Genomic DNA, 23,286 nt, shown 5'->3' on the forward strand with positions numbered 1-23,286 from the left:
CTTGTACATGTTATGACATACTTGATAGAAGATGATCAATAGGATAAGCCTTCACTAATTTCTTATGTATAGTGGGGGATTGGAGGAAGATATTTTAAATACAAGTCCAGGAAAAACTGGAGAGCTGTAACTCACAAAGGCTACTCCTGTGTGTACTCTCCCTTCCTTTTCCAAAATTGCCACTCACTGTATCACTGTATTATTTCCTAAAATGAACAGAATACGGGACACTTGGATTTCAAAACTGAAACAGTATAAACACTTTCTACAGTATCTATGAGAGATGAAATGCCCTGGTCAGTCCAACTGAGAAATCTGTCTAGAGTGTATTTACTACACTGGTTTTGAAATGCAAGAAGACTAATTAAAAGAATCAACCACAAACTGCCACAAAGAAAACATCACAAAGTACCTTCTTATACTAAAACATATTTAGGAGGAAAAATGGACATGATTTTAGGTAACTAGTTTTATACCTGACTAGCAAAGGCACAGCAACAAGACCTGAGCAGCGCTACTCTAGCTGCAGTCCACAGTCACCAGCTCTCCCCTATAAAGCACCCACATTACTAGGCCAGAAAACTGAAGTTAGCACAGTTTAGCAGCCCATCCTACCTCCACACCTTAGGTGAATATGAGATCATTTTCATCTCCTAAAAGCAAATATTTGATTTATTACTCATGCAGACCTAAAGGTCATCTTTGTTAAAAAGCTAGCTCTCATCTTCAGGCACTCCAAAATCAAGGTGAGAACTGCAGTGAAAGCAATGATCTAATATACAGCATTTCTCCCCACTTATACAAAGTAATTTTACACAAAATTAGGCACATACATTCAAAACCACTTAAATTGTTACGAGGATTTTTAAATGGTCTTTGTGCATACTGCACACTGTCTAAGCATGATGTCCCGTTCAAGGAGCTGAATCCATTTTTTTTCATGCACCCTTATTGCACATCCCCACAGAACCTCAACACTATGCCAAATATCTAGAGCTACAGCAATCTTTTTGTTAGGACTCACATTATTCCTTATCCACTGACCTTTCCAAGTACATGCTTTCAGAGAAAAAAAAAAGGAGGACAAAAAAAATTGAAATAAAAAGCAAAACCTGACTTTTTCAAAGCTGCAAAGTAAAATCTGACATAGGTCAAAAACCATCAAGATTTCCCCCACTATCAGCTTAAGCATTTACTACAAAGCTTTAACATCAACACACACCTTAGTGTAGTCTTCAGATAAAGTTCACACCTGTGAAAGTCCTGCAAGTCTTAATGCTTCCCCAAGTGGTTTAAGTACCACATCTCCTTTGTTACCTACAATGCTGCCTGTGCAGCACTATAATTCTGTGACACAGCAAACACTTCTCCACACACAACAGCATGCTTTTTTGCTAACAGTAGTAAGTCACAGTTCCTAACTTTGCTATCCAAATATTACAGTGACCTGAAGACATTCATTTCTCACTTGAAAAACCCTCAGAAGTGTTTTAGAATCATCTCATTTTCCCAATAACCACATAAAATTGTTGCCTCACAAAATTGCTGTTAAACCTTCCCTACCTGCAAGTCCTAGATTTCCCCATATTGTAAGGAAGAAAGCAAAGAACTATCACTTAGCTGTGTAATTCCTGCAGTAATCAAATAGTAACTGTTTATGTATGGAAAAGGATGTGCAAGAAGCAGTAGGACTGTCATCTTATCAAAAAGCAGTCCTTTCCAAGTTCTAGGACTGCCAACTGGCACACAAAAGAGATGTTACACAGGTAGAGGCCCTGTGAAATCTGGATCTCCCTGTACCAAATGTTCAGAAACCCATACTGATGACTAGTCAGGGTACCAAAAGTTGTAACAAACACATTTCAAAGTGATCAGAAAATCTTCATTGGCTTTTTTTAAATTGTGGGAAAAAATATTTCTCTGGACTTCTTTTTAGTTTTATTTCTGTAAATGTCTGCAAATAATTAAAATCAATCACTACAAAATCTTCACACACTTGGTTCTTTAACAGCAATTGTAACACTGGCAGAGGTTGTACAAGAGTCAGACACTCTCAGCCAAATTAAACACCATTCTGACCATTCTGTCACTATTATTTAGTTCAGTGACAGCTAAAATTTAATACGAAGTGTGATGTGGCCACTTGGCTTAACTTTCTGGTTGATTTTAACCACCTACAGTAAAGAAATCTGAAAGCATAACTCTAATCATAAATTTCTAACAGGATAATAATATACACAGTTTTAAAAACAGAATTAAATTTCAAGACCACAGAGACTTAGTTTGCCATAAAATCACTTACTAAAAATTAGCTCAAAGTAGTGCTTTAATGCTAAGTTATGGTCCAAATAAAGAGGCAGGATCTCTAATAATTCTGCATGAAGTGCAACACGATGCAGATCATTTCTCACAAGTTAATGTACAGTTAATTTTAGTTTTGATGTAACATTCCATAAATCAGTGTGGACTGCATTATTAACACCAAGTTAATATAAGCAAAAATCTGATTTAAGAGATATTAAACAGAATAAAAAATTACATTATGTTGAAAAGTAATGCTCCTGAGTTCCTTTTCCATTCAACACTATACAAAAGTAGGGCAAGTATTAAAACATAAATTTTTAATAGCAGTCAAAAGCTCCATACTTATACTCAATTTTAACTAACCAAAATTTGTAAAATAATTGAAATTCCAATTTCCAAACACTTGATTCATGTGTTATTTTGCAGACCTAGACAGTTGTATCTACTACATTTATATGATTTTGCTTATCAGTTTGGTGCTAAATAGACCTCTTTGCTGCAATTAGTTTCATGCTAAAATTATCTAGCCTATTAAAAATCAAACTAAATCAACCAGAACAAACCACAGAAGGAAACATTGTTGTTTATTCTTGCTGTTTTGTTTATTCTTATTATGAAGTGAAAAGAGGGGGAAAAGAACAATCAAGTATTACCAAACATCTTGCATTATATAAAATATAGGAGTATATTCTGCTATTTGAAATGTGGAGATACACCTCATTTTTTCCAGATAATATGGCCAGACCAAGAAAGTTCAGAATTGAGAAGCAATTTCAAGTTGCTTTCTCAGGAACACTGTCCCAGCTAGCAAACACCACACGTGCCAAGCGAAGGATGCCCCTCTTTGCAGCATTCCTGTTTTTCAAAGTTCTCACATATAACATGGTAGCACTACCATAGCACAACATTGTAGTGAAATTTAAAACACACATGCTTCCTCTCGTTTTCCAGAAGCAGGTCAACATTTTACATTGACTCAACTACTGTATTTATAAGGTGCAAAATTAGCTAATGCAGTCCTATTTATAGAACAATTTTTAAAAACTTATTTGCATGTCAAAGCTTCAATTGCATCGCTCAATCAGGGCAACACTAGAATTGATCTATAATCCTTCTGCAGTCTCTTCCCTTCATCCAGATCATACCAAAGAAATTTCAAATGAAAAGTAAAGATTTGGGCATTGAGGAAAGGATTAACTCTCTCTCACTGTACTTTTAGCTCCTATTTTTCATTGTTTCAGATTTAAAAAAAGGACTAGAACAGATTTAAGCACACCTTTGTGAGGGGCTCTGGACATATCTCTTCACTGATAAATTTCAACAGTCACTGCTTGACTCATACATGGAACAAAGATATTTCCTGAAAACACAGGTATCATATATCCAAGTCTGTTTTGTTCACTCTGGAAAATGGGGGAGAAGGAAGTGCACAGAGCATACCGTTGAAATAAAATGTACTTCCTTAATCTGGAAAAAACAGACTTAGTCTTTCACAAGATGGAAACAACATCAGTTAAGCAGCCACTTTTTACACAAGACTGGCAAAGAGGGCAGAAGGTCTGATTTCTCCACTGTTTGCTGTTCTTTAGGAAGCAGCACACACACACAAAATATCCAACACATAAAAAGGTAAACTTCACACATTGTCTTGTGAAATTTTGCTTACGCATCATTCATTTTAGTACCATTTTCTCTCCCTGAAAAGCACTCATTTCTTTCAGCCATTATTGTATCCTCTATGTCTGAGGTTTTTTTTTTTCATTATTATTGCAGACCTCTAAAAGGTACCATTCACATCAAGCAAAACAAAATAATTACCTTCCATCATTACAGCCGGAAGTCCTGCAATAGTTACCTTTTTTGGAATGACATCACCTTGCAATGCACCACAAACAAGTGAGTCAGCAATTCACTGGCCCTTTCTGCAGGGATGATACCTGAGCTCTTCCTCATTATTTTACTATACCTTAGTATTTATTTCTTCCAGGTGTATTCTTTGCAACTGATGGCTTTTTCTCTTCCCAACTTATTATGATCAGCACATACACTAATACTCCCTTTCAAATAGCTTTCAGCCTTACTCAGCTCCATTTGACAAAATTGCAACCACTCCCACTGCTGATTTTATTAGTAGGTTTAAGGTGCACTCTGAATTCAACGTATGAGTGCAAATACATTTAGCCTGCTAGGAGTAACCTGGGGGAGATGATTGGTAGACAAAGACAGGATATTTTTATAAAAAATAGACAGATGTGTGTTTTCTCTAATGTAAAGAAAATGTGGGTGACATTCAGACAGCCAGTTCTTCATTTCTAATGTTTACTAGAAGAAAAACAAGCATTCCTCCTCAGGATGTACAATTTACGGCTTCATTCAGAGCATATCCCAAGAATTTATTCAAATTCTTAACATGAAAGACAAAGCAAAAGAGAGTAAGAGATGAAAGGTGAAAGTGTGTTCTGTGAAAATTTGCCATACTATTTAAGCTTAAAACTCTGTACTATTTTTGTTGTCTGAAAGACAGAGTTAAATCGGAATGAGTTAAATTTCTTAAACACTGGCACAAACAGTCTTTAAAAGAAACAGCTTTCTTCTTTGGTTTTCATGCATTTGATACAGATGAACCATTTTTCCTCTGCAAGGCCAGCAATATAAACTTGACACAAAGTTAAGACTACAGCAGCATAGCAACAAACTGCTGAGTGTGGGGAGCTACGCCTTCATCACGCTTTCATCAGACTTATTCAAGTAGGTTTTTTCCAGATATATTTAAACGCTTCAGGGCCCACTTTCCAATCTGAAAGATATTGCTGCATGCAGCTTCAAAGAGATTTTCCTCCAGTCCTGCAACACCACTGCAAAGCCTGGGAGATGTTGAAGTATCACTTTCAAGCATGTGCACACACCTATTTTAACATCAGCATAAAAAAATCTGCATACACCTGACCTGAAGCTGAACCAGAACTAAAGCCCACCTCTTGCTCAGCAAGGGGATCAAAACAAAGCAGTCGTAAAGTAGGAAACAAAGAGAATTGTTAACTTGTCAGACTCAATTGCTTATTGTGAAGCAAAATAAGCACTTCCAAGCTATAGCAAAACAGCAGATGTTTCTCTCTTACCTCTCGGACTTCATGGAGCTGACCAGATCTCTGGCTCTTCACTCTTCGAGCAGCTGCAGGTGATTTGTGATGTGTGATGGTTACAACAGTTGGCCCACTTTGATTCATATGTTTCTGGCCACTGGGAGATGCAGAATTAGCTGTCCCAGGTGGCAGCAGAGATGAGCTTCTACTTCGTGAGGATGAGATGCTCTAGAACAAGCAATAGGATTGTGATATTAGCAACCTTTACACAAGCAAAAATTTACAATTCAGGCTATACATTTGTATTGTTCTACTTTTCTCACAAATCTAAATCTGGAGGTGTAACTGATTTATTCCTTCTGAACCATACGCATGGCTCAGGAGATGTTCTTGGAAACATTAGAGCTATTACCTTTGTTTCTTGGTGCGCCTGTAATTGGTCTTTGCAAATATCTTCACAAATTCTTACATAATAATATGCTGCTTAGTTCTTACAATCCTACTTTTTAGGAAAGCTTAGGAAAGACTTTGCAGACAGAAACACAACAATGCAAATACAAATATTTTTCATGAAACCATTGACCTACCATTCACCAAACTGGTGTGAACAGCAAGGAAAAAAAAATCTTAACGCTTTCATTTGATCAACTTCTGAAACAGCGTAGTACTGTTCTCAACATCAGAGGAGGTTCAATTTTGGCAAGGCAAATCCACACACCAATTAAATATTAACATTTGAAACAAAATTTGTCTTAAAGAAATGAATGCATTTTGGAGTAAGCTTGGGATAAACCCAATACACAGAAAAGGCCAGAAATGAATCTCCAACAGTATCTGCAGTATGAATACTTTTAACATACAACCTATAAAATCAGTCGGGACACTTGTTTTTTATCTACCCATCTGTCAGTGCTGCTATCTCAGTTTGCTTTCCAAAGACCTCAAACACAAGTTATCCTGGAGGTCTATAGGACACCAATTCTCAGTCAAGCTCAGATGGGCACCAGATCACCATGGGACATCATATATAAAAGTGCAATATGAAAAAGTCTTTCCCTTCTATTCGAACAGTTGATTGCATCTATAAGGTTAAAACTGAAACAAAGTAACTTTTACTTCAGGAAACACAAACTAATCCGGAGAGTAACATTAAGTAGCACTTCAAGATAGTGAAGAAAATACATAGCCCCGTGAGTAAAACACCTTTCCACCTCTCCTTCAAAACCTGCACAGATAACAATGGCAGCCTACAACATTGCTGACAATCACCATTAACACCAGGTACTTCTCTTGAGCCTGCTACACAAAAGTATTCCTACACAAAAATATTCCTTGGGTATAATCTCTCTTCTTATACCTTCCATGTTACTTTTTACAATTCTATGGTAATCTTCAAACTGAGGTGAACAGATTCCAACTAGCACTGCAAGTGAAGTCAGGCCTCATGTTACCACCACACTGACTGTAAAGGACAAGGCAGATTATTTGGCACTGCCAAGGAGAAGGAGTGAAACAAGTAACAAAATCCCATTGCCACCACCACACAAAACTAGACTCTAGACTTTTTGAAGGTTTAAAAAATGGGTTATCACATTGCCAGTGTGCAAAGAGCTGCTAATCTCATAGAAATAATTATTATTCCATTGGTTTAGATTTAACATTTACAAATGCTTCCAAGAATGATGGTCTGACTGTTTTTGAAATTAATATATTCTTTGCTACCATGGCCAATAAGATTACAATAATAAGCATATTTTAAAAAATTATCCACCCTGGCTGATAAATCACAATTGCATTAACACTGGATTTGACTCTAAGGCAAAAAAGCAGCACGAGTTGTAATTTGTCAGAAGGGCACAGAAGGTTGCCAGGTTTATAATCCATCTTCCATTTGAAAGAGCTTAGACATAACTACAATTAAATTAAGAGCCAGAGGAAAAGGTATTTGGGAGAAAGAAGGGGATGAGGGAAACTGAATTTCCTTTTTCAAACATATATTCCACAGAAAAAGGGTGTTCTGAGTATATGAGTGGAATATACTTCACTAATGTTTGTTCTTCAAACTGACTAGTATCAGAATACCATCTAAACTAAAGTTAGGGTGTAGAGGTAGAACAAGATAATTTTATTTTTTTCATTGAAAAATCAACTTTTCTTTTAGATTAATAGAAGTTGATTTTGTTTTAGAATGAACTCTTTTGAGATTCACTGACATTTTAGTATCATACTATCACAACAATAAAAATACATAGCTGCTACTTTCGTATAGCTAAACAAATCCTAACAGATCAAACAAATAGTTTGGCTGCTGTTCAGACTAACAGCAGCCATGTAAAACTGAGTTTTACCACTAGATCCATTTAAAAAAAAAATTCTGTGAGAGGTAAAGTTTTGCTATGATTTTATTTTCTTGAGGGAGAGCTATAGATCTGCATGTAAAAAAAGTTACATATACGGAAAAATCCATGAACTGGTTCAGATTGTGGGACCACAGTGCATTTAAGATTGCTTTTCCCAAGTTTTGCCAAGGTATGTAGCAGCTCACAGCAACTTCTGGTGAACAGTCATTTAGGGCATGGAGTTTGGAGATCAGTGGAGCATAAGAGAACAATGAGAAAAAACAGCCCATCTCTAGTTTCAGTAGTGGGTGGTGCTCAAGAAGGCTGTCCTGCTATAGGGACACTAGATAAACCCAATTCTCTGCATAGACAAGCACACAGCCTGGCAAGGGCTGCCCATGTATCCACTGCCCGGTGTGCCTGACACTCAGGTCTGTTGTGTCGTCAGAACCCAGGACATTCCACTGGCTGCCCTGGAGGACTCGAGACCCTGGCAGGGGGCTCACAGACATTGGCACGGAGTCAAAGACACCTGTGCCTTCGATTTTAACCCATGGAAACAATTACCAACTTTGTGTGAAGATTTACAAGCCACAGGGGTTTGAGTAGAATGTTAGTGAATTTATCACACGGTGAAAATGTAGAATTTTGGGGATTTGGAATGGGGGTTCAAGAGGCAAGATGGAGGAATCTGGGCATGTCCTGTCTTTCTTCTTCTTGCCCTCCATCTTCTGCTGTGATGGTGGCACTTTTGGATTGGTTTACAGTAGAGACAAACTGTCTAACATAGGTGATAGATATTGGAAAATTATTTTTTGTAAATATTTATTGTAAATAAAGTACACATAGTTTTTAGTATAAAAAGATAACATCACACTGAGGGCAGTCAGTGTGCCTCAACCCAACCTGCTGGACAGAACCTCAGAGGGTCAGAAAGACAATGTATTAGATAAGAGAAAATAAACAACCTTGAGAACCAGAGCCGAGGAATCCTGTCTTCTTTTTTGGCCTCGGGGCTGGGAAAAAGAGACTTTCTAACACCTCGGGGTCATCTCAACACCAGAGACCTCGGCACGTTGTAGGGCAAGGCGTGGAGCTTTGTGATCAGCAGGGAGAGACCACCTCTGCCAGTGAGTCTCCTAGAGCTCTCTGCTTCCACTTGCAGCACAGAAGAGTCACCAGTCCTACAGAGCTCATCCAGCCAGGGAGACTGGCAATCTGGAATTCACACATACATGGTCTGTACAAAGTATCAGACCTAAATATATTGGTCCATGATCAGCTCCTACAGGTCTAGAAGCAAGCTCTCCTCACCTCTTTGTTTTCTGTACCTTTACAGCCTTCATCCATCTATAGTGACTCAGTATTTCCAAACAACATGTTAGAAAATTTCACCAGCCCACAACACAAATACTCCAGCACCTAAATCTGGTATTATTCTTTAGAGGGCATCAGTAACATAAAAACTTTAAATGAGCTCAGCACCAGGACCTCTGGCTACCCATGAAGCTATCTCTAGGCAAGGCCCCATGACAAACATAAAAATTTGCAACTTAAAATTTGCAAAATCAGTCACAGCCAGTATGCATGTGAATGTCTGCAGAAGGCAGTTTTTGGAACCACTCAAAACCTTTTCAAGTTGGACTCCCCTGTCACAGAGAACAGCAGCAGAGTACTGTGCCTTCTGCATCCAAGAAAATGGGGGAAGCATCCAATTCCTTCTGACAGCTTCTTCCTGTCACTGCCAGAAGAAGACTCTCCAGGAACTGCACACTCAGCCCCTCAGGCACTTTTGAATTTCACAGTACATTGTCAACACCTATGTCCCAGCCAAATACTTGACTCCTCTTTTGCAGAATGTCTTGAGATTCAACACTGGGAATGACAAGCATCCTTTTTGCATTGGCACACAGCTGTGCAAAAATCCGAATTTTCCATTTCTGTTAAAATGTGAAAACGTATGTGAAGTTTTCCACTGCTAAAAGCACTCTAATTATAAATCATACTACAACAGCCATTAAAGTCACTCTCACAGGAAATCAAAGCAATGACAGTAACTGATGGGCCTTTATGCCTAATCCCCTGCTCTTCCCCCAGCACTGCTCGTATGACTGATCTGCCCCTCTAATTATTATCGTATCTCATTTTCTTTGGTCTCGCTGCTTTCTGGCTCACAACTAAATAAATAAAAAGAGAGCGAAAAGTCTGATGAAAGGAAAATGTAAGCTCTTCAACATTAGTAATGCACAGTGCCAATAATGAGTCAAGAAATCCACAGGCTGAAGCATCCCAAAAGGACTGCAAATTTTCTTTCCTGAGGCTACACCTTAGCATTGCACCAACATTTCACCTGCTAATAAAATTAAACCAATAAAAGAATAATAAAGGAGCTAATAAAAGATTAATTTGTAACTTGCAATCATATGGGTTTTATGACCTAAAGCTAGCTAAAGTATGCTTAGCTAAAACAGATTTGGGTAAAGATTTTTATTTTAATAGCCTGTCCATCCCCAAGATAAAAAAGCAGAATAATGAATGCTTCCATTTGGATATCAAAAATCCTAACTATTAAAATAATGGAATTGCAGAACAGTAAGTTCAAACTATACTAATGTTTTCATGACTCATTCTCCCAGGAGATTGCCATTCCTGTTCACAAAGAAGCTGAAGTGTTTCTCACCATCTACCAGAAGCAAACAATTTTGTTTATTTTTGAAAGTAAATGCAATTTTCCAGAGATCAATGAAATAATTTCTGAAGTGAATTGTCCTATCTGCTTATGGTTGATAACCATCATTTTCACAGGCACTGTGTCACAGATGTTTTTCTCTGAATAATAATTACCAAAATGACACTCCTTTACTCCTCTGCACATATACAGCACAGAAAACCAATCCCTGCATGCAGCTTGAGAATTATGGGAAGTCACACACCATCAGAAAGTAATTACAATTTTGAGACACCACCATTCAGTGTTTTAATTCCCATTTACTTCTTTTCCAATGCATCCTAAGTAAACAAACACTGATAAAAGATAAACCTAGACACAGTTCTGCTTCATTTACATTATAATCATTCACAAATATTAAAATGCAAATGACAGAATCTACATAACATCCAAACTTCAACACTACACAGGGACTAGCTTATGATGTTTTGCATACTCCTGTCAAGCACCACTCTATAGTACTAACTTTTCTGATAGAATATCATACTGTTTCATCATCTTCAGCAAGGCAATACGTATCTTTTTTTTAAGCAAAAGACTATGATAATCTTTCTATCATAAAATCTTTTCTTCATCAAGAATCTTCAATCCTAAATTGATTTTCTTCCATTTCTGTAGAAAGATTTTAGAAGTAGTGAACAACTCTTATTTTCATGAAGCTTCCAAAGGGAGGAAAAAAGATGTCAGACACACAACTATCAACAGCCAAGCACTGCTTCCCTCTCAGCCTCACTACTATGAGGATTTCAGTGTATGCTTTAATTAGAAATGCCATTCTTTAGTTGACTTCCATAGGTCAGGGATGAGAAGAGGAAGGAGACAAGCAGACCAACAGAGGGAATACTTGAAGCTCAGAAGGCAATTTGACATGCACAGAAGAACCAATACAACACTGAAAAGGACTTGAAATTTTCACCAGTTTGGCTTAATGAAAAGTTACCATGCAGATGTTAAAAATACTCAGCCAATGATCCACTTAAAAATGTAAAGGTATCTCTGTGGCCATTCATTACTAAAGCAAAAAGAAACCTGATAAAACCAAAGATCCATGATAGTGATTCTTCCAGCTGTGGAGAATAATTACACCTCTGCCTCATAACGATTTGATAGAAGTGTTACATTGAGGCACTACTGCAGGTGCTGTTTCACATTATAGCCAAACTGCTACTGCACTTGATACTTGACAGGGGCAGGTTTGGGCTTTTTTTTCCCCACCATTACTCCAGGGAGGTAAGCCAGTAGAGAACCAGAGCCAGAGACACACATTCCTCAAAGAGCTGGTCAGAGAGCTAAGCTCTTTTTAGTAGGATGCCATTTTTTCTACATTTGATGCCCAGGTTAATACAGAACTGGAAACATGACAAAACCCACACAAAAGGTGGCAGCAGAAGGAAGGGAATTGGATTGCAATCTACAGCTGCAAGGAATCAGCAAATGAGTTCAGCTTAAAGATGAATCCACACCATCCAATTTTAAGCAGCTAACTCACTGTGCAGCTCAAAACCAAAAAGGTAAAACAACAGAGAGTCTGTCTCCTTATTCTAACACAGACCTAAGCTGAAAGTTACCATCTGAGCACAGAAGTGACTTCACAAGGTAAAGGTTCTGTTCCCTGTCACATTCCTGACACAGACACACTGAGATATACAAGGGTTTTATGCAAATCCAGCAACCAGTCCATACACTGGCATTAAGAGCTGGTTTAAAAACCTGTGTTTGTTTTCAGTAGTGCTTTTACAGCTACCATCATTAAACAGTCAAGAAAAAAGGAGGATGAAACAGAAGAACTAAAAAGCTTGTGACAATTTCTGGATACAAAATTATTCTTGGAAGTTACCACAAAAATTACTCATAAGCCTACTCTTTCTTGAAAGCACCTTATATCACTGAATGCAAATTTGATTAATATTTTAATTAAAGCTTGTACAAAATATTCACTTAGAGTAGTCTAAAAGAACCAGCAATCCTATCCAGATATAGAAGATTTCTTCCAATACAGTTGATCTGGCGCTTATGGAGGTTGAACAATCTGTAATTAAGTGAAATGAGACTTGTATGGGAATACCAAGAACATTAAGATTATGTGACAGCATGGGAATTATTTGCCAGCAAACACTTTTCTTTTACTGCTTTTTTTTTATCATTACCATGTAAAATTTAATTAAAACAAAGTCAGAGACTTAGCTTGTGTTACATCCACTCATTAACTGTACCGCTCACCTTTGGACCATTCATTAGGACACAACTAAATTCAGTAGTGTTTAGTATACAAACTTTTCTTTCTTTTTTCAGTCACTTCTCTATTTAATTTCCTCCACCACTCCAATCCCCAGCTGAAGCTTTAAAAACAGTCATTCAGTAGCATTTTGAAGCAGGCAGTAGCTGAAAAAAAGAAAATAAACTAATGCTGATCTAGATCCAGTGCAGCCAGAAGGAATGCTCTTCTCTGAGTATTTCACAGAAACAGTGACACAGCTTCAGCTTTGAAACACATCCTCCAAATTATCATGTTTTTCTACAAATTCCCTTCCAATAATATTTATTCAAGATTTTTAAAAAGTGTTCTCTCTCCAGTATGAATAACCTGTCGCTAAGTTACTTTGCTGGTATTCTTGGGAAACCTCCCACTGCTTGCCTGGTTATCCCATTATTGGGTTTTTTCACATTTAAAGTATATCCCACTTGCATAACAGAAAATACACCACTCACTGCCTATTTTTCACTTCCCATTCTACCTCATTCAAGTGTATGACTCCTCGAGAACAGCTAGAAATTTCTGCATCTCAGTATTCCTATGAAAAAGGTGAATTTAAGCTGCAGAAGAAGCTGGGAGCAAACACTCAGACTCCAACTTCCCAGATGCTGTTCCCAGCAGAGACAGAGCTTGGATTCTGTTCAAACTCCAGAAGCTCAGAACACGTGAGTATCTGCCTGTTCATAACAGCATGATGAGAGACAGATAACTGGCAGTTCCCACTTACTACAGAGTATAAAGTATGCAGAGAGAGAGGAATAAAGAGATCCAACCTTGCTGACAGCAGAATAACAAATCACATCATGACAGTCCTATCAATGGTAGAGCTATTTTAACAAAACCCAAAAATACAGATTTTTGTGAAGTCCTTGATTATGCAAAAGTAAGTCAAGCATACACCCTTCTCTGTGTCATTACAGACCTTTCTTTGTAAATCCAGACCCTAAGCTGAAACAGTAAGGTGGCAAAAATAACAGAATGCTATTTTATGCAAATTTGAAACACTTTAAAGAGCATGACTCCACTCCCATGCTAATAATCATTTAGTATAAAGTACCATCATTTACAAGAGAAAGAAATAAACCCAATACAATGAAATGAAGCAGTTCTTGCTTCTCTTATCTCCTACCAGACAGTGAATATGAAGTAAGAAACTTTGAGGAAAAGAAAAAAAAAATAAAAGAAAAAGAATATAAATGCCTTTTTTTTCTTTTTTCTAGTTTCTGGAATTGCTGTGAAGAATTGTTACCTTGCAATTGATATCTGATCTCCAAAGTCTAATTATTGTAGCATTTAAGCTTTTGATCCCTTCCTTTTATAAAGAAAAGCAGAGAGAAAATCAAAATCTTACTTGTAGATGAAATTCAAGTTCACACTATATGCAATGCTAAAGCCAGTCAAAATATTCTTCTCAGTTAATACTCTAATACTAAGACAGGAGGGGGAAAAGGAAAAAGCCATATTAAAAACAAGAGATTAATCTTGTCACAAGAAAAGTTTCTAGGAACAGGTAAGCACAAAATTGCTTCAAGTTTCTTAAACAAGAAGCAGAGTCATCAGTGGTGTCATCTGAAGCACATAAATTCTGGACATTTTATTTCCTGGATTGTTAAGTTTAAAAATACAGGAGATAGGTATTCTCTACTTGCTCTGTGGCAGAGAACTTAAAGTACTTCAGTAACAAATACTTCAAGAGAAAAGTGACCTAGCCTGATTTGTAACACAGAACTAAGAAGTATAGTTTTCTTCAGCATTTCTGCTTTATACTCAACAGATTCAAGCCAATTAAAACATATCTATTCCAAAATACATCTGTACTCCCAACTTCCTATGCCAAGTTTCTGAAACTTACCACTCTTAAAGAAAAGTGCAAGAACCCTCTTCCTACTATCTGAAATACTCTTCCATTTAGTTCCTCTGTTACATACATCCACCACCCCTCAGTTCAGGAAATACTTTTATTTTCATGCACAATGAGCACAGGAACAAGGAGCAAACCACAGCATTGTTGGTCGCTATGCAAGAATACAAGTGGACCAGTGAGATGTTCCCCATTCTAAAGCCTTCCTGTTTCCAAAAGTTGTGCCTTAGATCTTCTATGGCAGAAACTGGCTTTGTATTTACCAGCCTCCCACTCATTTAGTCAAGACTTTCTGGTAAAATTTTGCTTTTCAAATGCTTTTCAAACCCCTGAACACTTCTGGCATCCAAAGCATCCCAACATATTCTTCACTTTCTACTCATGTCCTTTTGGTGCCTTTTTTTTTGGATTTTTGTTTTGCCTGTTTTCAACTCCTTTTTCTTTGAGGCTCCCCATACCAATATTATTATTAACAGCATTCAGCCACTGCAGAGCACTTACTATACTGATTTGCCCTTTCCATTCTCATCACCAGAAAAAAAAAGACTACAATGAAGTCAAATTTCATCACACAGTTTATCCTGTACAGAAGAATAACAAATATGATGAAAAGTACTTCATTATCCCCACTCCAATTTTTTCATTTCAGAAATGGAAGGGGACTGATAAAAGTATTCATTACAAGTATTTGACAGAGTTAGAGCAAGCTCAGTATTAGCCCTTCTTTTTCCTGATAATTTCTGAATTTTTGTTTGCTTTCTTTGGAGCACTACTAATTTCTGTTTACTTTCGCTGTTGCAACACCAAGGTTTTTCTCTTGACACATGAATTAATCCAGGACTAAATATGCAGCTACTACTCCTGTTGAAGGAGCTCAACATGGAAAGATAGTCTGAACAGAAATTACTACCAAGTGTAACAGTTTTTACCTAAAGAAGAAATATGAGCCCAACTTCAGTTCCACAAAGAACAGCTTCAACTAAATTACTGCTATTCTAAATGAGATTTTGCTATTAAAATAGAATAATTTATCACAAGCAGGAAAAGCATAAAAATAAAACCAGCATTAAGAAATAAAATGAAAATTAATAGAGTACAGAAGCATAAGAATCAATATGCCATTGCACAAGTCTCCAATGTCATATATACTGAACAGCAGTTTTACCACCTCATCTCAGTTAAATTATAGATGCTAAACATCTAAATGCATTTAAGAAGTGACCAGAAAACATACTGAGGAATAATTGCTTGCTGGCAATTGAGTATAAAAAGTTGGCATCATTATCTGGCACAGGAGCTGCAAATCAACAGCAACTGTAAGAGTACCTTGATCAAGTAGAGTTGCACCTTTCTGAGTAGTACTGGGCCACATCCATATAAAAACTATATTGAATTCCAGTGTGTAAGAATTTTAAAAGTACTGAAATATTCCAGCTACTTAATTCTCCTTCAAAAAGGGTTTTATCTGCACCACAATTCATACAATTTTTACTTGGAGGTTGGAGACAGCCTCAACCCATCATTTTGCTATCTTTCAAGTCTACGTAGTTGGTCTTTTTACCTGCCCAAAATATTTAGCTGTTTGAGGAGAAAAATTCTGGACAATTAGTTCTGAAGAGAAGTAAGTAACATAACTCTTCATATGATGAGCTGTTTCCAATTTAGTAAAGACGATGAAGACTGACTGCTGATATCATCTATCTGAAGCTTCCTATAATAAAAGTCACTAAGCTGCATAAAATTAAATAAAACTGTATTAATTAACTTTTAAATAATAATCAGGACATCATACAGTATTTATTAATAAATGGTTGATTCAACCACTCAATTAACTGTGCACTTCACTAATTTGTCATAAACAGGAAAATGTTTATTTATTAGGATCGCCCAAACTGACTTATCCTGCTCCATTAGTGACAAATGACAACTTGCTGCTTTTACTCAAAACCCTCTGAACATCAACCCACTACTTACAGGAGTCAATCATCCAGGCTATGCTGTTCTTCACCTACTCCACTTAAAACATAATAGTTACTTCTCACTCTTAATTATTTACCTTAGAATCACTTTCCTTGTGATGTTTGGCACAGGATCGAAGCTGAGTTATCCAGTACTGTTTCTCCTTTGCATCAGCAGCTAGAACAGAAACAAGAAAATGCAGCCAATCACACATAAATCAATACTCTTTTGCCCAAGAGGTGACAGAGCAGGGCAGAAGGGGAAAGATTAATTATTGAGTAGGATGCAGTATAAATCCTAATTAATGCTACATAAACACACTTAAGTTTTTTGGTGTAACACATCTAAACCTGTACTTAAGAGGCCACTTGGAAGAAATAAGCTTATGAGTCTTCTTCATAGTTATCTCTTCCACATGTACTTCCACAGAACTACCTACCTCAAGAAGACTACTTTGTTCAAAATTTTTCATCCACTTTTCCTTTACTTGTCTGTCTTTGTGAAGAACACACCACAGCATTTAAATCCATAAAAGCTCTACACTCAGGTTGTCAATCAGCTACCAGACAAGCTACCAGTTCCCCAGATACTTAAGTGCTTCTCTTTTAATGGAGTTCAACTAAATCTCTCTCTAAACCCATGTCATTCACGTGCAACTGAAAGACACAGAATTTCCCCCAAACATCTTTAAAAACCAGCTTTAAAAATTATTTAAGAGTTTGACTGGTCTCAGATGGCTCCTATGTAATACAGTAAGTCTGTTTTGGAGAGAGGCTTTTCTTTTTTTCTTAAACTACTGCAGGAATCATCATTAAGAATGGCAATACAGAGGTGATAATTTCAGTAAATATTTTCTCTTACTTCCTCTGCTATTGAGTATCTTAATGGTTATTGACTCAGTATAAAAAATGTTTACTGATTTTAATCAAATTCACAGACATCATTAAATTAAAAGCAGCATATTGTAAGCATTTGATAATTTCAAGTGATTGGAAAAGCATAATGAAACAACAAGTGCTCATGATTTCTAGCTGTGCAACTTTCAAAGCATTTTAACAGAAATTCTCCCTGGTTGTTTCTGAATTCAGTTCTGCATATGAAAGAGCAACACACTGCAGCACAGGAGACTCCTGCATGCTCAGTCCTGCTGGACAACTGATAAACTGTGGTCAGAATAAAACTAAGGATACTTCTGTTACACTGCATTACGTATTTTGGTTTTTTTAGATAACAGTTTATTTTTTATAAATCAGTTTGATTTGGAAGCATAATGATCAATCAACCATACTGAAAAATACCTTAAAATCAGAACACTGCCATTTTTTTTCTTCCTTTTTCGTAAACATTCCAAAGTAACTCCTATATACCCTGTATTGTTTGTCTCATACTTGGGAACAAGGGAAGGGAAAATTTTATGTCACAGGACCATTCAATTACTCCAAGACTGATAAGAACATAGTATCTCAGCAACCCCTCACTGGCATTTTTCCCTTCTTTGACCCAACATCAGATTCATCACTGCACATTATCTGCAGGATGGTGGCAGGGAAGAACAGTATTGGAAAACAAATGTTATGCTGTGGACAGCAATGAAAGCACCTTTTTCTTCCTTAGGAAGCAAATAAGATACAGCATTCAACGAAATTGCCACAGTAACAGATTACAGATGCCACCTTGAGGTACCTCCCAGCCCTTGAAGTCCATACATTTTAAAGTCATACGCACTTAACTCCAGATTACTCCTCCATAGTGTTTTAAAATATACTGTGTAATAACAGAGCTGGATAGCCACTACTTTCTGAAAGCACAGGGAAATGAGACATGAGAGAAGAGATGCAGAAGTGGGAGTGGAAGAGAAGAACAATTCAGCAGGCACTGTGAGCAGCAGCGTACCTCTTAGCTTGTACATCTCTCCATTAGCAGAGTAGACCACCATCATGTGTGGCACTTCATCACTGGGCGATATTATAGCTCCAGCTAAAGACAAGGCTCCTCGTGGCTTTGGGCTCTGGTTTTTAGTTTGTTCATTCATGAAATACTGCAGAATCCCCGTCTCAAAGTCCAGCACAAAGTACCTGTCGAAAGAAATTGCAAGCATACAGTATTTCCACAGAAGCTTTTCATGCATTTACCCAACAAAGGGCACAGAATGATCTTAAATCAAGATCATAAATATACATAGGAGGTTAAAGTAATTTTTGTAATTACAATTTTACAAGGTACTGTTATTAGGCTTGGTTTTTCAGGGGTAGATGATCTATTCCTTTGTTCATAACACAAGCCATTCCACAATAAACCAATACCTAAGACTGAAAGATCATACAAACAAAAAATAAACTAACTGGGTTGCCCAAGTGCACTAAATGAAAATGAAGGCATTTCAAAGTTGGTGTGTCAGCCTCAAGAGTTGAAAACACTTTTTTTGTTCCACAAATAAACCCATCTTTCACAACAGCACAGATCCTAAATTTCATTTCCCTCTGGAAATCTTTTATGCTATCACACAGAACAATTATTTAACACTAACCCTTGACCAAGAAGGAACAGACAGCAACCTCCTGGCTCACATGAAGGTCAGTCTACTACAACCCTCAACAGACTAGACCAAAGATCACACAAATGCAGGTTACCCCCCCTTAGCTCCTTCTAAAAAACCACCCCTAACAATCTAACTAATCCCACAATACAGACATTTGTAATACACAGTATTTGTTACTGTTCCTCTAGGATAAGATTACCACAGGTCATATCAATTTGTGTAAAATATTCCAGAAAATGTGGTCATTCAGACTTCTGTCGCTTTGTCTATCCCAAATTTGCTCAAGTTACCACATTTTGTCTTAGCTCTTTCACAATATCCCCATATGCAGAACATCTCTAACTAACCTTCCCCATCATAGAACATTTCCAGGATTATCTTTACAGCCTGCAGTTACTGGTGGTGGTCTGCTCTTCTCTTTATTCATGCTAAAAAAGCCTGGACATGATGCAAGCAGTTATTGCCTAAGACTTACAGTTTCTGACATTTTGCTTGGGACCCCTTCCTTCGCTGCAGTTACGCTTCACTCTCTACTGCCACTGCCTGCACATCTGAGCAAAGATCAAATCCTCTTTCACTTGTTACAGATTAACAACCCTGTCCCAAATAATTATAAACTAGTGCACTACCACACCCTTTACTTCTGCCCTGACTCCATTTCCCACAAGCTCTTCTGCATCCTTTTCCTCAAGAAACAAATGGAAAGCCTCCCTTTTGTAATCATGTAGCAGCACATCGCTTCACTTTCCCTTATCTTCAACACAAAGGAGGACTAGAGGAATGGAAGCTGAATGACAGCCACATTTTCAATAGTAGTGTTAGAAATAAGGATGCCCTAAAAGGAAACTACCAAAATTTCATTATTACCTTACTGACTTGTATTGTACCAGTTCAAAACCTTCCTGTTGTGTTTGACTTTTAAATGATTTTACAATACTACTCTTCCCCTTAATAAGCACTTTTTCTCTCCAGGTTGCTTAGTAGGAGAAAACGATGTACTTAACTGCAGGAAAAAACAGCAGAATTGGAAAACATTTGCTTTAAAAGTCAGACTTGCATATTTCATAGCAAATTTTAATTTTGCTCATTCTCATTTTTCCAGATATTTTGGGAACATCTGTTACATGCTCAAGAGAAAAAGCAGAGCAGTTGACAGAAGTGATGCCACACCCCTGAGAAAATGACACAGTAGCTTGACCCTAGAGCTAATGCTTCTCCCCATCATCTCTGAGCTCAGCAAACAAGTCTAGACTTTATATGCACTGATGTTCATTCCGAGCCTGTGCCATCCTCATTATAATTTCATTTTCCTTTTATTGTTCAGGTACAAATAATTTATTTTAGCCTTTGTTATTTGGCCATTTTTTAATCGATTACTACCTTGGAAATCACCGTTGTGGTTACTAAAGTGCAGCTCTACAATAACAAAAGGAGGAACAACAGCTAGAGGAGAAAAAAAGGAAAGAAAAAAAGAGAGGAAAAAAAGTCTCTCCTTCTCCTATTAAGACCAAAGGACTTGGAGAAAAAAGTTCCTCTGAGTCTATTAGAACAGAATCTATTAAGTTACATAAACACTACGAGCACTTCAGCTCAGAAACTTCTGCATGCTAGACCAGCAAAGCACTCCCAGAATGACTGTAAGCTCCACAAAAATGGACTTTGCATTGGCTTAAAGCTACCCCAGGGAAGGAAACCAGCCATTTGGGTACAGAATAATACCTTTACCAGCATAATGACATCAGAGAGCAGCAACTTCTGCAAATTCCCAAATGCAGAGACTGCATCCTTCCACATCCTTGTTATCACTGCTACAGCAGTAGTGTTAACTGGATTTCTAGCCAACCACAACCTATTTTATGTACAGTCTCAGAAAAACAGAACATCACCACTGGCCTTGTACCTTAGGTTTTTTGTGATGATGTCTTAGAAGCCTGTAAAAGCAAGCAATTTAGAAATCAAGCAGTAATTTTAAGAAAGAAAAAGGTAAGCAGTTTTCAGAAGCTGTCACATCACCCTCAAGTATCCTGCCTTCTTTCTTGTCCCAAAAGAATCAGGAACTTTTCACAAGCATTTTGGCCATGACACTGTTCACATCACACAGAATCAAGCATTTCCTTTCCAAAGACTATGGTTTGATGTGCAACTCCCCTCTTCACCTTTCACACAGTGGTATCATAGAAAAAGACAAGAATAAACTGCACAGACAAGTATAGCCTCACAAAGAAGCAGGGAGATAACACACTTTGAAAACTGTTAAAAGGATAGAAAGAGCCAGGAGAAGGAATAAGGAATTAAATGTCAAATCAAGCAGTGCAAGGCTTCATACAAAGGAGGTGAAGGAGGGAGGAACACAAAGAGATAGGAGAAACAGGAACAGCTTTCAAAAACATTTTCTCGCATGACAGACCAAATGATGACCCAGTTCAGACCATCACAAAAACACAGAAGAAATGAAGACCAGAGTCTTTCATTAACTGGATGGAAAAGCATTACACATATAAAGCAGAAGAGAAGGGTACATGTCCCATTTTAGAAGCACTGTGCAGCTGAATCAAATGGACAGAGATCTCTTTTAACTTCTGAAAGTCATTTGTTCTGCCTACCAGGGAAATAACAGCACTAACCTCTCTACAACTGATTCATCTGGCCACCTCATCCTTACTGCTCTACTGGCCTTGCTCACATTCACCCATGACATCGTATTTCTGTAATTAAATCTCAGACACCAGTGATGAAAACAAACATACTCTTTAGAGAACAGTCAGGCAGAAGGTGGCAGAGCCCAGTTACATTGTACTCCTCACACAAAAAATCAGTGCTACAGAGAAATTGTGAAACAGCTGTTACTGAAAACCACTTCCAAAAGACAGCTGGATTTTTGTGTTTTTCCAAACTAGAATAACTTTTTTTTTAAATTAATAGTCTTTAAAAGAGGAAAGGTGGAAAATCATCTAGAGGAAAGGTAGAAAATTGCCACTTAAGCATATTTTAAACAGTTTTAGCTGCTTAAGCACAGTTCAAAATGGACACGTAAAATTACAGGCAAGAAAATGCAGCCTTCACAAATGAAGAGCCAATGGATTTCTCACTTCAGATTCAAATCCATTCAGAAACTAAAAGCCTCCTGATCCTCTGGCCCAGCTTCCTTTAAGCTCCTGAGATCCATCAGGATACTCCCCCTAGGCCATTCCAACCAAATGCAGAGCCATTACCGACTGACATGAATTACAAGAGAAAACATTCACCACACTCTGCAGAGCTGAAGTCTGACATGACCAGAATTGCTACTTTAAGTCACTCAGGAGTTTGTCAATATGGCCTGATGACAGTTTCTTTCTCTTTTACTTCCCATATTTCAAAATTAATGCCCTCTCTGCATAAATCCTAAGTCTTATAAATTCTACAACTGTCTTAATTAAACATTTGTGTTTCACCATGCCCTTCATCCATGCACTCATTCATTTATAGCTATTAAAAAAAATTTTAAAATGTCAAGCAGAACAAGTATGATATGGTAGGAAGTGGAACGTTGCCTTCTGAATTCTTAGAAGGGAAGGGTCAAACACTGTACTAATAAAATATTTCAACTGGGTTTGCTTCCATTAATAAGAGCATTTATTAGACTAATAAATATAACATGTCCATATAATTATAGAGTATTACAATAATTTATTATTGGTTCCCTATTCAAGAAGACTTTAAGAAAAAGCAGTGACTATGCTTTAAAGAGTGATAAAATACTGGTAGTATAGCAGGAGATGAAAGTGCTCTACCACTAGAGCTTGTCAACAAAGAACAGCAGCTTAACAGGTCTTCCATGAGAAAAACTGACATTTCACCAGTATAACAGATGTGAGGCAATAAAAAAATTTTTAAAACAATTTTAAAAGCCACACATAATTATCAGAAGCACATGATACAAACATTTCCCACATAATTTACTCACCTCACTGGATTAAAGAATTTTACTTTTCCTATTTCAAGGCAAATTAATCATTTCCATATTCTCCAGTGGAAATGAATACTTTAGTAAGTAAATAATAAAAAATAAATCACATTTCTCTGTATTTCATCATTCAATTGCACATCATAACATAGTGCACTGCTCCTTGAAGCTGACACTTGCATGTAAACCTGCAATACACCCAAAATCATGCTCCCAACAGAAAAAACACCTCAAAAGAAGTTTCTCCTTTTCTTCCCTTATTCTGAACACATC

General features: G+C 37.2%; 1 protein-coding gene across 1 annotated transcript in view; it reads right to left on the bottom strand.

The window, feature by feature from the left end:
* The window catches only part of OSBPL10 (oxysterol binding protein like 10), a 113,351-nt gene that overhangs the window by 63,837 nt on the left and 26,228 nt on the right, over window positions 1-23,286 (bottom strand). Inside the window, 3 exon segments of the mRNA XM_030965151.1 lie at window positions 5,424-5,615; window positions 16,626-16,705; window positions 18,422-18,603. Of these exon segments, the coding sequence (XP_030821011.1) occupies window positions 5,424-5,615; window positions 16,626-16,705; window positions 18,422-18,603 (454 nt within the window).

This window comes from Camarhynchus parvulus, chromosome 2 (genome assembly GCF_901933205.1).
Source record: "Camarhynchus parvulus chromosome 2, STF_HiC, whole genome shotgun sequence".
Classification (NCBI taxonomy): domain Eukaryota; kingdom Metazoa; phylum Chordata; class Aves; order Passeriformes; family Thraupidae; genus Camarhynchus; species Camarhynchus parvulus.